Source organism: Myxine glutinosa, chromosome 7 (genome assembly GCF_964187855.1).
Source record: "Myxine glutinosa chromosome 7, kmMyxGlut1.1, whole genome shotgun sequence".
NCBI classification, from domain to species: domain Eukaryota; kingdom Metazoa; phylum Chordata; class Myxini; order Myxiniformes; family Myxinidae; genus Myxine; species Myxine glutinosa.
Window position 1 is genome coordinate 177413003 of NC_136267.1, and position 14598 is coordinate 177427600.

The 14598-nt window shown below is 41.9% G+C and overlaps 1 protein-coding gene across 1 annotated transcript in view; it reads left to right on the forward strand.

The window, feature by feature from the left end:
• Window positions 1-14598, forward strand: part of LOC137431861 (corticotropin-releasing factor receptor 2-like) — a 125826-nt gene that overhangs the window by 82841 nt on the left and 28387 nt on the right. Inside the window, exon 4 of the mRNA XM_068123638.2 lies at window positions 13761-13846. Within this exon, the coding sequence (XP_067979739.1) occupies window positions 13761-13846 (86 nt within the window). The remainder of the gene's footprint in view (window positions 1-13760; window positions 13847-14598) is intronic.

Here is a 14598-nt window from a genome sequence, read left to right on the forward strand (position 1 = left end):
CTTAAAGGTTCCTATTGGTTTCTATGGGTTTCAGACCTATTGCATATAATGGTTTCTATTCATTTCAACCGAATCTGGTTTGGTTTCTTCTGGAAACTCTACTGGTTCCTGTAGAAACCGATATAAACTGGGATTTCCAATAGCGACCAATATAAATGTCCCCCTGTTCTCTGCTGGTTTCTATGGGATTTTCGACCTGGAATATTACTCACACTGCTGTCTCTCTCTCTCTCAATCCTCTGACAATCCATATGTACTCCAGGATGCACACATTCTTCCAGTAACCTCCTCCTGGTTAAACTTCCAAAATCCAGACTGTCTGCACACCTGGACTCTTTCATTCTTCGCTTCTCCCATCTATAAAACCACATTCCATAGGCTCTGTCTCTCTCTTCCGTTCAAGCAAGCAGTGCAACTCCATCTGTTGTCATCCCCAATTTTACCCATGATCTCTATTACCTCGATTAACTTTTCCAAACCCAACAACCTTCTTACTTGCTCATAATTTCAGTTTCCTCCCCTCCTCCTGCTCATCTTTTCCTGTTCATTCATTCCCTTGATGTTTGTGTCACGGTCAGTTCTACGTTGCTCTTCCATGAGCCTCGCTCCCGTAAAGAAACAAAATCCATCTCGAGGGTAAGGTTTGCCACCCAGAGAGCCCAATTGGTTTCACCTTACCATTTGCCATTGGGGCATAATTATTTTTATTATTGTCATTACCTGCCCCAGTATCTTCATCAGGTTTCTTTAAAATGAAATGTAAACAGTAAAACAAATACTGCACATTGGAGGCATCAGAAGGAACCCAAAATCGACTGCTTTCATTTTTTTCAATTTCTGAAATATAAACGAGCACTGTCAAACATTTTCCTTCGATCACTGTATTTTTGTAATAAGGTACAGTGATTTAAGGCTCATGTAGGAACTTCAACAAGTACAACATCCAGGCCATGCCTGAGACATCAGTAGACAATGGACATTTGGTATATTCCATTTTAACCTCTGTTCGCTACATCGTGAAGCATCGGTTCAGGTTGGAACACAAACACGCTAACGCAATATGTCCGGGCCTATGTAGCAATCTTTTATTACCATGATAACCTGTGAACCACAGAAATGACTTCAACCAAACTTTGCATAGGTATGGAATGCGATACAAAGACGACGTGATTCAATTTTGGGTTCAACAGGTGATGTGCCCTTTCAAAATCATTTTAGTTTAATTGTGACCTTTAATTGAGATCAAACGTAACAGTGGGTGGACATATAACATGAGTTGAAGCATATCCATCGACTCATTCATGCCAAATTCAATTTTCTTGATCAATATACAATTTAGGAGTAGTTATAGCAAAGCCAACTATAAGAAAAAGGCATAAAATGTCATCGGCCCCGTGGTTTTAGTAATTTTTTTCTGTACACAGTTAAAGGCCACCAGTCGGCCATCTTTGGTCAGATTAAAAAACAAAATCTTCTGCATATGTATACTTTCATTTGTTGTCTTTGTGCCAAGTTTGAACAAAATCGGTCCATGCATGTCCGAGAAATGGTTTGGGAAACGTTTAAGTAACAAAATGGCCGCCAGTCGGCCATCTTGGATTTGATATCCAAACAAAATGACATGGACATGTAAGCCATCACTCATTTTCTGTGTGCCCAGTTTGAACAAAATCGGTATATGCACATCCAAGAAATGGTTGAGGACGTGGTCAATATCGGAGTTTTTTTTTTACAGCTAATATGGCCGCCAATCTACCAGTCGGCCATCTTTGATCAGATCGCAAAATAAAGTGAGTTGCACGTGTATGTCAACATGTACTCTGCTTTTGCCAAGATTGAACAAAATCAGACCATGCATGTTCAAGAAATTGTTGGGGATACATTTAAGTAACAAAATGGCCGCCAGTCTGCCATCTTGGATCTCATCTCAAAAGAAAAAGATATGCACATGTACGACATTGTTCATTATCTGTGTGCCAAGTTTGAATAACATCGGTAAATGCATGTCCGAGAAATGGTTGAAGACGTGTTCCACATCGGGTTTTTTTATAACTAAAATGGCCGCCAGCCGGCCATATTTGATCGCATCATGAAATAAAATGATGCGCTTATGTATACCGTCATGTCTTGTTTTTGTGCAAAGTATGAACAAAATCGGTCCATACATCTCCGAGATCTCCGAGACACATGGACGGACGGACGAGACCCAATCCATAAGCCCCCATTTTGGACTAAGTCCAACGGAGGCCAATAAAGATACTCCAATGAAAGAAATGTAGTGGCCATGTTCGTATTTACTGTACGAGGGCAAGCATTGTAATGCAGTGAAGATGAAAATTACTACCACAGCATACCTTGTAGGAGTCGGAATATCGCTCGTCTCATCTGATAGTGTAAAAAGTCAATGCCATCTTGCACATTGATGATTTTGTCACGTTCAACAAGTCCCACACAAATTTAAACCGTCAACCTTTCTTGCCGATTTATAAGAAATTGAATTTTTTTTGGTTAAATCTTGCATCAGCAGCCCCATTTATGCAGATTGCGTGAGCCATCGCATGTGCTGTGGCATGATGCCAGTTGCCATTCCTAACCTGGCTTAGACCACATGGCTGGCTGATTTACAGAGGTTATAGAGACGTGTCGTGTGCAGACATTTTCACAGTTTCCATGGTAGATGTGATTCACACAATCATTTGGGTGAAGAATCACTAAATTTGGGTGAAGATAATTACAGCATTACGTGTTGAACGTACAATTTCCAGATTGAGTTTCTTCCCTTAATAACAATGGTGTGCATCCACATGACTAAAACCATTCTGAATTGCAAATACACAATTAATTTCACAGTTTATTATTTGTTGCTTAATTATATATGAGGAGGATGCAAGAATAGTCTTAAGCACTGCAGAAACATATTCAACTAGTACAGTAGTCGTGGGGGTGAGGTGTTTTTAATTCACATGGTGGTGAGGTGTTTTGAATTACGTGGTGGTGAGGTGTTTTTAATTATGTGGTGGTGAGGTGTTTTGAATTAGTTGGTGATGAGGTGTTTTGAATTATATGGTGGTGAGGTGTTTTGAATTATATGGTGGTGAGGTGTTTTTAATTATGTGGTGGTGAGGTGTTTTGAATTAGTTGGTGATGAGGTGTTTTGAATTATATGGTGGTGAGGTGTTTTGAATTATATGGTGGTGAGGTGTTTTTAATTACATGGTGGTGAGGTGTTTTGAATTACATGGTGGTGAGGTGTTTTTAATTATGTGGTCGTAAGGTGTTTTTAATTATGTGGTGGTGAGGTGTTTTGAATTATATGGTGGTGAGGTGTTTTGAATTACATGGTGGTGAGGTGTTTTTAATTATGTGGTCGTAAGGTGTTTTTAATTACATGGTGGTGAGGTGTTTTGAATTACATGGTGGTGAGGTGTTTTTAATTATGTGGTCGTAAGGTGTTTTTAATTATGTGGTGGTGAGGTGTTTTTAATTATGTGGTGGTGAGGTGTTTTGAATTACATGGTGGTGAGGTGTTTTTAATTATGTGGTCGTAAGGTGTTTTTAATTACATGGTGGTGAGGTGTTTTGAATTACATGGTGGTGAGGTGTTTTTAATTATGTGGTCGTAAGGTGTTTTTAATTATGTGGTGGTGAGGTGTTTTTAATTATGTGGTGGTGAGGTGTTTTGAATTAGTTGGTGATGAGGTGTTTTGAATTATATGGTGGTGAGGTGTTTTGAATTATATGGTGGTGAGGTGTTTTTAATTACATGGTGGTGAGGTGTTTTGAATTACATGGTGGTGAGGTGTTTTTAATTATGTGGTCGTAAGGTGTTTTTAATTATGTGGTGGTGAGGTGTTTTGAATTATATGGTGGTGAGGTGTTTTGAATTATATGGTGGTGAGGTGTTTTGAATTATATGGTGGTGAGGTGTTTTGAATTATATGGTGGTGAGGTGTTTTTAATTACATGGTGGTGAGGTGTTTTTAATTACATGGCGGTGAGGTGTTTTTAATTATGTGGTCGTAAGGTGTTTTTAATTATGTGGTGGTGAGGTGTTTTGAATTACATGGTGGTGACGTGTTTTGAATTATGTGGTGGTAAGGTGTTTCGAATGACATGATGGTAAGGTGTTTTGAATTACATGGGGGTGAGGTGTTTTGGATTACATGGGGGTGAGGTGTTTTGGATTATGTGGTGGTGAGGTGTTTTGGATTATGTGGTGGTGAGGTGTTTTGAATTTGGTGGTGGTGAGGTGTTTTAAATTACGTGGGGGTGAGGTGTTTTAAATTACTTGGTAGTGAGGTGTTTTTAATTATGTGGTGGTGAGATGTTTTAAATTATGTGTGGTGAGGTGTTTTAAATTATGTGTGGTGAGGTATTTATAATTACATGGTGGTGAGGTGTTTTTAATTCTGTGGTGGTGAGGTGTTTTAAATTATGTGTGGTGAGGTGTTTTAAATTATGTGTGGTGAGGTATTTATAATTACGTGGTGGTGAGGTGTTTTTAATTACGTGGTGATGAGGTGTTTTGAATTATATGGTGGTGAGGTGTTTTGAATTACATGGTGGTGAGGTGTTTTTAATTATATGGTGATGAGGTGTTTTGAATTATATGGTGGTGAGGTGTTTTTAATTATGTGGTCGTAAGGTGTTTTTAATTATGTGGTGGTGAGGTGTTTTGAATTATATGGTGGTGAGGTGTTTTGAATTATGTGGTGGTAAGGTGTTTCGAATGACATGATGGTAAGGTGTTTTTAATTATGTGGTGGTGAGGTGTTTTGAATTATATGGTGGTGAGGTGTTTTTAATTATGTGGTCGTAAGGTGTTTTTAATTATGTGGTGGTGAGGTGTTTTGAATTATATGGTGGTGAGGTGTTTTGAATTATGTGGTGGTAAGGTGTTTCGAATGACATGATGGTAAGGTGTTTTTAATTATATGGTGATGAGGTGTTTTGAATTATATGGTGGTGAGGTGTTTTTAATTACATGGTGGTGAGGTGTTTTTAATTATGTGGTCGTAAGGTGTTTTTAATTATGTGGTGGTGAGGTGTTTTGAATTACATGGTGGTGACGTGTTTTGAATTATGTGGTGGTAAGGTGTTTCGAATGACATGATGGTAAGGTGTTTTGAATTACATGGGGGTGAGGTGTTTTGAATTACATGGGGGTGAGGTGTTTTGGATTATGTGGTGGTGAAGTGTTTTGGATTATGTGGTGGTGAGGTGTTTTGAATTTGGTGGGGGTGAGGTGTTTTAAATTACGTGGGGGTGAGGTGTTTTAAATTACTTGGTGGTGAGGTGTTTTTAATTATGTGGTGGTGAGGTGTTTTAAATTATGTGTGGTGAGGTGTTTTAAATTATGTGTGGTGAGGTATTTATAATTACGTGGTGGTGAGGTGTTTTTAATTACGTGGTGGTGAGGTGTTTTGAATTATGTGGTGGTGAGGTGTTTTTAAATGACGTGGTGGTGAGGTGTTTTTAATTTCGTGGTGGTGAGGTGTTTTTATTACGTGTTTTATGGCTTTGAGGTGTTTTTAATTTCATGGCTGTGAGGTGTTTTTTATTTCGTGGTGGTGAGGTGTTTTCAATTTCGTGGTGGTGAGGTATTTTTATTACGTGTTTTATGGCTTTGAGGTGTTTTTAATTTCAAGGCCGTGAGGTGTTTCAATTTCGTGGTGGTGAGGTGTTTTTATTACGTGTTTTATGGCTGTGAGGTGTTTTTTATTTCGTGGTGGTGAGGTGTTTTTAATTTTGTGGCTATGAGGTGTTTTCAATTTCGTGGTGGTGAGGTGTCTTGAATTACTTGGTGGTGAGGTGTTTTTAATTTTGTGGCTGTGAGGTGTTTTTATTACGTGTTTTATGGCTGTGAGGTGTTTTTATTACGTGTTTTGTGGCTGTGAGGTGTTTTTATTATGTGTTTTATGGCTGTGAGGTGTTTTAAATTACTTGGTGGTGAGGTGTTTTTAATTTTGTGGCTGTGAGGTGTTTTTATTACGTGTTTTATGGCTGTGAGGTGTTTTAAATTACTTGGTGGTGAGGTGTTTATAATTTTTTGGTGGTGAGGTGTTTTTAATTTCGTGTTTTCTGGCTGAGGTGTTTTCAATTTTGTGGCGGTGAGATGTTTTTATTACGTGTTTTTTGGCTGTGAGGTGTTTTTATTTCGTGTTTTATGGCTGTGAGGTGTTTTTATTCCGTGTTTTATGGCTGTGAGGTATTTTTATTACGTGTTTTTTGGCTGTGAGGTGTTTTTATTTCGTGTTTTATGGCTGTGAGGTGTTTTTATTCCGTGTTTTATGGCCGTGAGGTGTTTTTATTCCGTGTTTTGTGGCGGTGAGGTGTTTTTATTTCGTGTTTTATGGCTGTGAGGTGTTTTTATTCCGTGTTTTATGGCTGTGAGGTGTATTTATTACGTGTTTGATGGTGTGAGGTGTTTTTATTGCGTGTTTTATGGCTGTGAGGTGTTTTTATTACGTGTTTTTTGGCTGTGAGGTGTTTTTATTATGTGTTTTATGGCTGTGAGGTGTTTTTATTTCGTGTTTTATGGCTGTGAGGTGTTTTTATTCCGTGTTTTATGGCTGTGAGGTGTTTTTATTTCGTGTTTTATGGCTGTGAGGTGTTTTTATTCCGTGTTTTATGGCTGTGATGTGTTTTTATTCCGTGTTTTTTGGCTGTGAGGTGTTTTTATTCCGTGTTTTTTGGCTGTGAGGTGTTTTTAATTTCCTGGTGGTGAGGTGTTTTTATTCCGTGTTTTATGGCTGTGAGGTGTTTTTATTACGTGTTTTTTGGCTGTGAGGTGTTTTTATTCCGTGTTTTTTGGCTGTGAGGTGTTTTTATTTCGTGTTTTATGGCTGTGAGGTGTTTTTATTACGTGTTTTTTGGCTGTGAGGTGTTTTTATTCCGTGTTTTTTGGCTGTGAGGTGTTTTTATTTCGTGTTTTATGGCTGTGAGGTGTTTTTATTCCGTGTTTTATGGCTGTGAGGTGTTTTTAATTTCCTGGTGGTGAGGTGTTTTTATTCCGTGTTTTATGGCTGTGAGGTGTTTCTATTACGTGTTTTTTGGCTGTGAGGTGTTTTTATTCCGTGTTTTTTGGCTGTGAGGTGTTTTTATTCCGTGTTTTTTGGCTGTGAGGTGTTTTTATTCCTTTATTTTTGGCTGTGAGGTGTTTTTATTCCTTTATTTTTGGCTGTGAGGTGTTTTTATTTCGTGTTTTATGGCTGTGAGGTGTTTTTATTACATGTTTTTTGGCTGTGAGGTGTTTTTATTCCGTGTTTTTTGGCTGTGAGGTGTTTTTATTTCGTGTTTTATGGCTGTGAGGTGTTTTTATTACGTGTTTTTTGGCTGTGAGGTGTTTTTATTCCGTGTTTTTTGGCTGTGAGGTTTTTTTATTCCGTGTTTTTTGGCTGTGAGGTGTTTTTATTTCGTGTTTTATGGCTGTGAGGTGTTTTTAATTTCCTGGTGGTGAGGTGTTTTTATTACGTGTTTTATGGCTGTGAGGTGTTTTTATTACGTGTTTTTTGGCTGTGAGGTGTTTTTATTCCGTGTTTTTTGGCTGTGAGGTGTTTTTAATTTCCTGGTGGTGAGGTGTTTTTATTTCGTGTTTTATGGCTGTGAGGTGTTTTTATTACGTGTTTTTTGGCTGTGAGGTGTTTTTATTCCGTGTTTTTTGGCTGTGAGGTGTTTTTATTCCGTGTTTTATGGCTGTGAGGTGTTTTTAATTTCCTGGTGGTGAGGTGTTTTTATTACGTGTTTTATGGCTGTGAGGTGTTTTTATTCCGTGTTTTTTGGCTGTGAGGTGTTTTTATTCCGTGTTTTATGGCTGTGAGGTGTTTTTAATTTCCTGGTGGTGAGGTGTTTTTATTACGTGTTTTTTGGCTGTGAGGTGTTTTTATTCCGTGTTTTTTGGCTGTGAGGTGTTTTTATTCCGTGTTTTTTGGCTGTGAGGTGTTTTTATTCCGTGTTTTTTGGCTGTGAGGTGTTTTTATTACGTGTTTTTTGGCTGTGAGGTGTTTTTATTCCGTGTTTTTTGGCTGTGAGGTGTTTTTATTCCTTTATTTTTGGCTGTGAGGTGTTTTTATTCCTTTATTTTTGGCTGTGAGGTGTTTTTATTTCGTGTTTTATGGCTGTGAGGTGTTTTTATTACATGTTTTTTGGCTGTGAGGTGTTTTTATTCCGTGTTTTTTGGCTGTGAGGTGTTTTTATTTCGTGTTTTATGGCTGTGAGGTGTTTTTATTACGTGTTTTTTGGCTGTGAGGTGTTTTTATTCCGTGTTTTTTGGCTGTGAGGTTTTTTTATTCCGTGTTTTTTGGCTGTGAGGTGTTTTTATTTCGTGTTTTATGGCTGTGAGGTGTTTTTAATTTCCTGGTGGTGAGGTGTTTTTATTACGTGTTTTATGGCTGTGAGGTGTTTTTATTACGTGTTTTTTGGCTGTGAGGTGTTTTTATTCCGTGTTTTTTGGCTGTGAGGTGTTTTTAATTTCCTGGTGGTGAGGTGTTTTTATTTCGTGTTTTATGGCTGTGAGGTGTTTTTATTACGTGTTTTTTGGCTGTGAGGTGTTTTTATTCCGTGTTTTTTGGCTGTGAGGTGTTTTTATTCCGTGTTTTATGGCTGTGAGGTGTTTTTAATTTCCTGGTGGTGAGGTGTTTTTATTACGTGTTTTATGGCTGTGAGGTGTTTTCAATTTTGTGGGGGTGAGGTGTTTTTATTACGTGTTTTATGGCTGTGAGGTGTTTTTATTACGTGTTTTATGGCTGTGAGGTGTTTTTATTCGGTGTTTTATGGCTGTGAGGTGTTTTCAATTTCGTGGTGGTGAGGTGTTTTTAATTTTGTGGTGGTGAGGTGTTTTTAATTTTGTGGCTGTGTGGTGTTTTTATTACGTGTTTTATGGCTGTGAGGTGTTTTTATTACATGTTTTATGGCTGTGAGGTGTTTTTATTACGTGTTTTATGGCTGTGAGGTGTTTTTATTACGTGTTTTATGGCTGTGAGGTGTTTTTATTCGGTGTTTTATGGCTGTGAGGTGTTTTCAATTTCGTGGTGGTGAGGTGCTTTTAATTTTGTGGCTGTGTGGTGTTTTTATTGCTTGTTTTATGGCTGTGAGGTGTTTTTAATTTCGGGCAGGGCAGGTTGAGCAAAGCCGGAGAGGAGTCGTTAGAAGACAGAAAGAACACCACGCCTGTGGTGATCGAGTGAAAGGACTTCAGAATCAGCTTCATCGCGGGAGATTCCAATGATTCTGAAAGTCTTGGCTTCTACAGCGTGAAGCCGAGTTAGGTGTGAGGCAGGAGCACCAGCCCATAGGGGAGAGCAATATGGGGGTATTAAAAGATGAAGGTTTTGGATGGAGGAAGATGAGAGATGGTGGTGAACAGCTGTTTTTAAGACCTGGAGGAGAAGGATTGGAGAGAGTGAGGGAGTTTGTTCCAAAGGCGGGAGTATAGAGGAATGAAATAGTGATGGTGAGTAGAGAGTCTTGATTTTGGTGGTTTCACCAAAAGAGGGTTGCTGGCAGATCTTGTGCATCCTGAAGGAATATTTGGGGGACAGATCACAGACAGGGCAGGGGGAGCAAGGCCGGAGAGGAGTCGGTAGAAGACAGAAAGACCACCAACCTGCCTGTGGTGAGTGAGTGAAAGGACTTCAGAATCAGCTTCATCACGGGAGATACCAATGATTCTGAAAGTCTTGGTTTCTCCAGCGTGAAGCCGAGCTTGGTGTGAGGCAGGAGCACTAGCCCATAGGAGAGAGCAATACTCCATAAAACTGCGGATGAAAGGCTTTGTGTGTGGTGAATTGTCCAGTGGTGTCAAGGACGGACTTCGCAACATGTCACGATCACGTGCTTTTGTATAGTCTTTCATATAATTCTGGTATACAGTGCAGGATTTCGATCAGTGAGAGCTCTTTCCCAGCTTCTCCACGAAATTCTACATGTCTTCAGAAGGTGGGGAATCTACTTCGTTGTTAATGGCAGCAAACTTTCAATGTGCTCTTCTCTTTTCACTCAGTTGAAGATTGCTTTGGCCTCTCTTTTAGAAACAGCCGTCTTATATTCTTTTCCACTTGTGCTTCTAAAACGTGCCTACACCAGCTCTGTAGCACTATCCGCTATCCTTCCTTGCACAAAGATAGGTTTGGACTTAGATGGAGGGCGATCTTACCTTGATAGAAGGTAAGATGTGTTGGTTTGGAGGATGTGTTGGTTTGGAGGATGTGTTGGTTTGGCGGATGTGTTGGTTTGGCGGATGTGTTGGTTTGGAGGATGTGTTGGTTTGGAGGATGTGTTGGTTTGGCGGATGTGTTGGTTTGGAGGATGTGTTGGTTTGGAGGATGTTGGAGGATGTGTTGGTTTGGAGGATGTGTTGGTTTGGCGGATGTGTTGGTTTGGAGGATGTGTTGGTTTGGAGGATGTGTTGGTTTGGCGGATGTGTTGGTTTGGCGGATGTGTTGTTTTGGCGGATATGTTGGTTTGGCAGATGTGTTGGTTTGGCGGATGTGTTGGTTTGGCGGATGTGTTGGTTTGGAGGATGTGTTGGTTTGGCGGATGTGTTGGTTTGGCGGATGTGTTGTTTTGGCGGATATGTTGGTTTGGCAGATGTGTTGGTTTGGCGGATGTGTTGGTTTGGCGGATGTGTTGGTTTGGCGGATGTGTTGGTTTGGAGGATGTGTTGGTTTGGCGGATGTGTTGGTTTGGCGGATGTGTTGGTTTGGCGGATGTGTTGGTTTGGAGGATGCGTTGGTTTGGCGGATGTGTTGGTTTGGAGGATGTGTTGGTTTGGAGGATGTGTTGGTTTGGAGGATGTGTTGGTTTGGCGGATGTGTTGGTTTGGAGGATGCGTTGGTTTGGCGGATGTGTTGGTTTGGAGGAATGTGTTGGTTTGGAGGATGTGTTGGTTTGGAGGATGTGTTGGTTTGGAGGATGTGTTGGTTTGGCGGATGCTGTTGGTTTGGAGGATGTGTTGGTTTGGAGGATGTTGGAGGATGTGTTGGTTTGGAGGATGTGTTGGTTTGGAGGATGTGTTGGTTTGGAGGATGTGTTGGTTTGGCGGATGTGTTGGTTTGGCGGATGTGTTGGTTTGGCGGATGTGTTGGTTTGGAGGATGTGTTGGTTTGGCGGATGTGTTGGTTTGGAGGATGTGTTGGTTTGGAGGATGTGTTGGTTTGGAGGATGTGTTGGTTTGGAGGATGTGTTGGTTTGGAGGATGTGTTGGTTTGGCGGATGTGTTGGTTTGGCGGCTGTGTTGGTTTGGCGGATGTGTTGGTTTGGCGGATGTGTTGGTTTGGCGGATGTGTTGGTTTGGCGGATGTGTTGGTTTGGCGGATGCGTTGGTTTGGCGGATGCGTTGGTTTGGCGGATGCGTTGGTTTGGCGGATGCGTTGGTTTGGCGGATGCGTTGGTTTGGCGGATGCGTTGGTTTGGCGGATGTGTTGGTTTGGCGGATGTGTTGGTTTGGCGGATGTGTTGGTTTGGCGGATGTGTTGGTTTGGAGGATGTGTTGGTTTGGCGGATGTGTTGGTTTGGCGGATGTGTTGGTTTGGCGGATGTGTTGGTTTGGCGGATGTGTTGGTTTGGCGGATGTGTTGGTTTGGCGGATGTGTTGGTTTGGCTGATGTGTTGGTTTGGCGGATGCGTTGGTTTGGCGGATGCGTTGGTTTGGCGGATGCGTTGGTTTGGCGGATGTGTTGGTTTGGCGGATGTGTTGGTTTGGCGGATGTGTTGGTTTGGCGGATGTGTTGGTTTGGCGGATGTGTTGGTTTGGCGGATGTGTTGGTTTGGCGGATGTGTTGGTTTGGCGGATGTGTTGGTTTGGCTGATGTGTTGGTTTGGCGGATGCGTTGGTTTGGCGGATGTGTTGGTTTGGCGGATGTGTTGGTTTGGCGGATGCGTTGGTTTGGCGGATGCGTTGGTTTGGCGGATGTGTTGGTTTGGCGGATGTGTTGGTTTGGCGGATGTGTTGGTTTGGCGGATGTGTTGGTTTGGCGGATGCGTTGGTTTGGCGGATGCGTTGGTTTGGCGGATGCGTTGGTTTGGCGGATGTGTTGGTTTGGAGGATGTGTTGGTTTGGAGGATGTGTTGGTTTGGAGGATGTGTTGGTTTGGAGGATGTGTTGGTTTGGCGGATGTGTTGGTTTGGCGGATGTGTTGGTTTGGCGGATGTGTTGATTTGGAGGATGTGTTGGTTTGGCGGATGTGTTGGTTTGGAGGATGTGTTGGTTTGGAGGATGTGTTGGTTTGGCGGATGTGTTGGTTTGGCGGATGTGTTGGTTTGGCGGATGTGTTGGTTTGGAGGAATGTGTTGGTTTGGAGGATGTGTTGGTTTGGCGGATGTGTTGGTTTGGAGGATGTGTTGGTTTGGAGGATGTGTTGGTTTGGAGGATGTGTTGGTTTGGCGGATGTGTTGGTTTGGCGGATGTGTTGGTTTGGCGGATGTGTTGGTTTGGAGGAATGTGTTGGTTTGGAGGATGTGTTGGTTTGGAGGATGTGTTGGTTTGGAGGATGTGTTGGTTTGGCGGAGGTGATGGTTTGGTGGAGGGGATGGTCTGGTGAATGTGTTGGTTTGGCGGATGTGTTGTTTTGGCGGATATGTTGGTTTGGCAGATGTGTTGGTTTGGCGGATGTGTTGGTTTGGCGGATGTGTTGGTTTGGCGGATGTGTTGGTTTGGCGGATGTGTTGGTTTGGCGGATGTGTTGGTTTGGCGGATGTGTTGGTTTGGCGGATGTGTTGGTTTGGCGGATGTGTTGGTTTGGCGGATGTGTTGGTTTGGCGGATGTGTTGGTTTGGCGGATGTGTTGGTTTGGCGGATGTGTTGGTTTGGCGGATGTCTTGGTTTGGCGGATGTGTTGGTTTGGCGGATGTGTTGGTTTGGCGGATGTCTTGGTTTGGTGGAGTTGTTAGGTTATTTTTTTTCACCCCTGTCTGTCTGTTTGCCTGTTTGCCTTTTTGTTTGTCTGTGAACAGGATATCTCACCTGCAATATATGTCATATAATAGTATGCCATATATGTCCCATAAGTTCTAAGAAGAACTGCCGCTATCTCTTGGAGAATCGTCCGCATGAGTTTGCTCACTAATATTTAATTGCATAATTTTTGTGTTTATAACAATATCATGTCCTTTTTATATGGCTACTGAAGATGTTTCTCATGTGGCAAAGTTGATTCGCACATGGCTGCTGAAGAGCTACATGGTGGGAAGTTAATTTGCTGTGAGAGTAGCACGGGCATGCACTGTGTGCTTTCAGTGGGCACCTTGCTGGATGGAGGAAGGGGGGGTTGAGGGAGAGGTGGGAGGCAGGCAGAGGATCACTTGTGCCATGAGGGAGAGGGGTAAGAGATCGATATGCCATCACCATTGCTTCAGGAAGCTGTCTTTTCAGCCAGCTGAGCCATCATCAATGAGCTGCTTCCTGCTCAAGAATGGATGTCTGTGCCGCAGCTGCTGAACAGGGCACATTTTCTGACCCCACACGTGTGATGCACATTGCCTCAATTATGTCCCACATTATAAAATATGTTTAACAATGAAAATTCTACTATTTTGTGTTGGTCCCTCTTTTAAAGCAGAGTGCTCCTTTCTATTGGCATGCGGCTCATTCTTCCAGATGGCTGTGTACAAGCCCTTAGCCATTTGACCTTTTGTTGCAGTAAAGTTCTAATTGGGTGACCCAAGGGTGTCTGATTTGCTGTGAAAGTTATGCCTTATTATGCCGCCTTGATTATTCCCATCGCTTGGCTTGCATCTCACGGCTTCATTCTGTCTGTCCACAGAAAATGCATACAGGGACTGCTTGGGCAATGGAAGCTGGGCACAACGCTCAAACTATTCACTATGCCAGGAAATAATCGATAAAAAGGTATGTTGGAGTTACAATTTTCTAATCACCAATCACCATTTTCTAATCAATGTCTCCAATCAAATGTTTGCTCTTCAGGATGCATTTCCTTAATACAGGCCTGCTCAAACTATCCCATCACTAAACGGGAGTGGATAGTACATATTCGTGGAGACTGATGTGACTAATTTCATGTAGTCAGGGCCCTTAGGGATATTTTGGGGCCGTTTGGTTCAAATTCTTCCAAAAGCACCAAATTTGGCCCAGATGTTGCCCATGCCATACTCTTTCGATTTTTGACGGGCGCCAAGAAGGGCGCCCCCCCCCCCACCCCGGGGGCCCCATATTGGCGAAATACTAAATGGCCGCCACCCGGATTAGAGGAAAATCAGTTAAATAACCAAAAGGGTTGGAATCATGTATGATACCACTTTTCAGGGGTTTTCGAGGTCGAGGAAGCCAATTATGATGTTATTTTGATGATTCGAGGTCAAGGTCAACCCTCAAGGTCATCTTAAAGGTCATTTTTGAGTCAAACATGTCGGTTTTTGAGTTTTTTGTCAAGATTTACGCGAGGTTCACCATTTTATGTTTCTGGGTTGGGTAATCGAACTCTGACCTTATTTTTGACGGGCGCCAAGACGGGTGCCCCCCCCCCCCGGGGGCCCCATATTGGCGAAATACTAAATGGCCGCCACCCGGATTAGAGGAAAATCAGTTAAATAACCAAAAGGGTTGGAATCATGTATGATACCACTTTTCAGGGGTTTTCG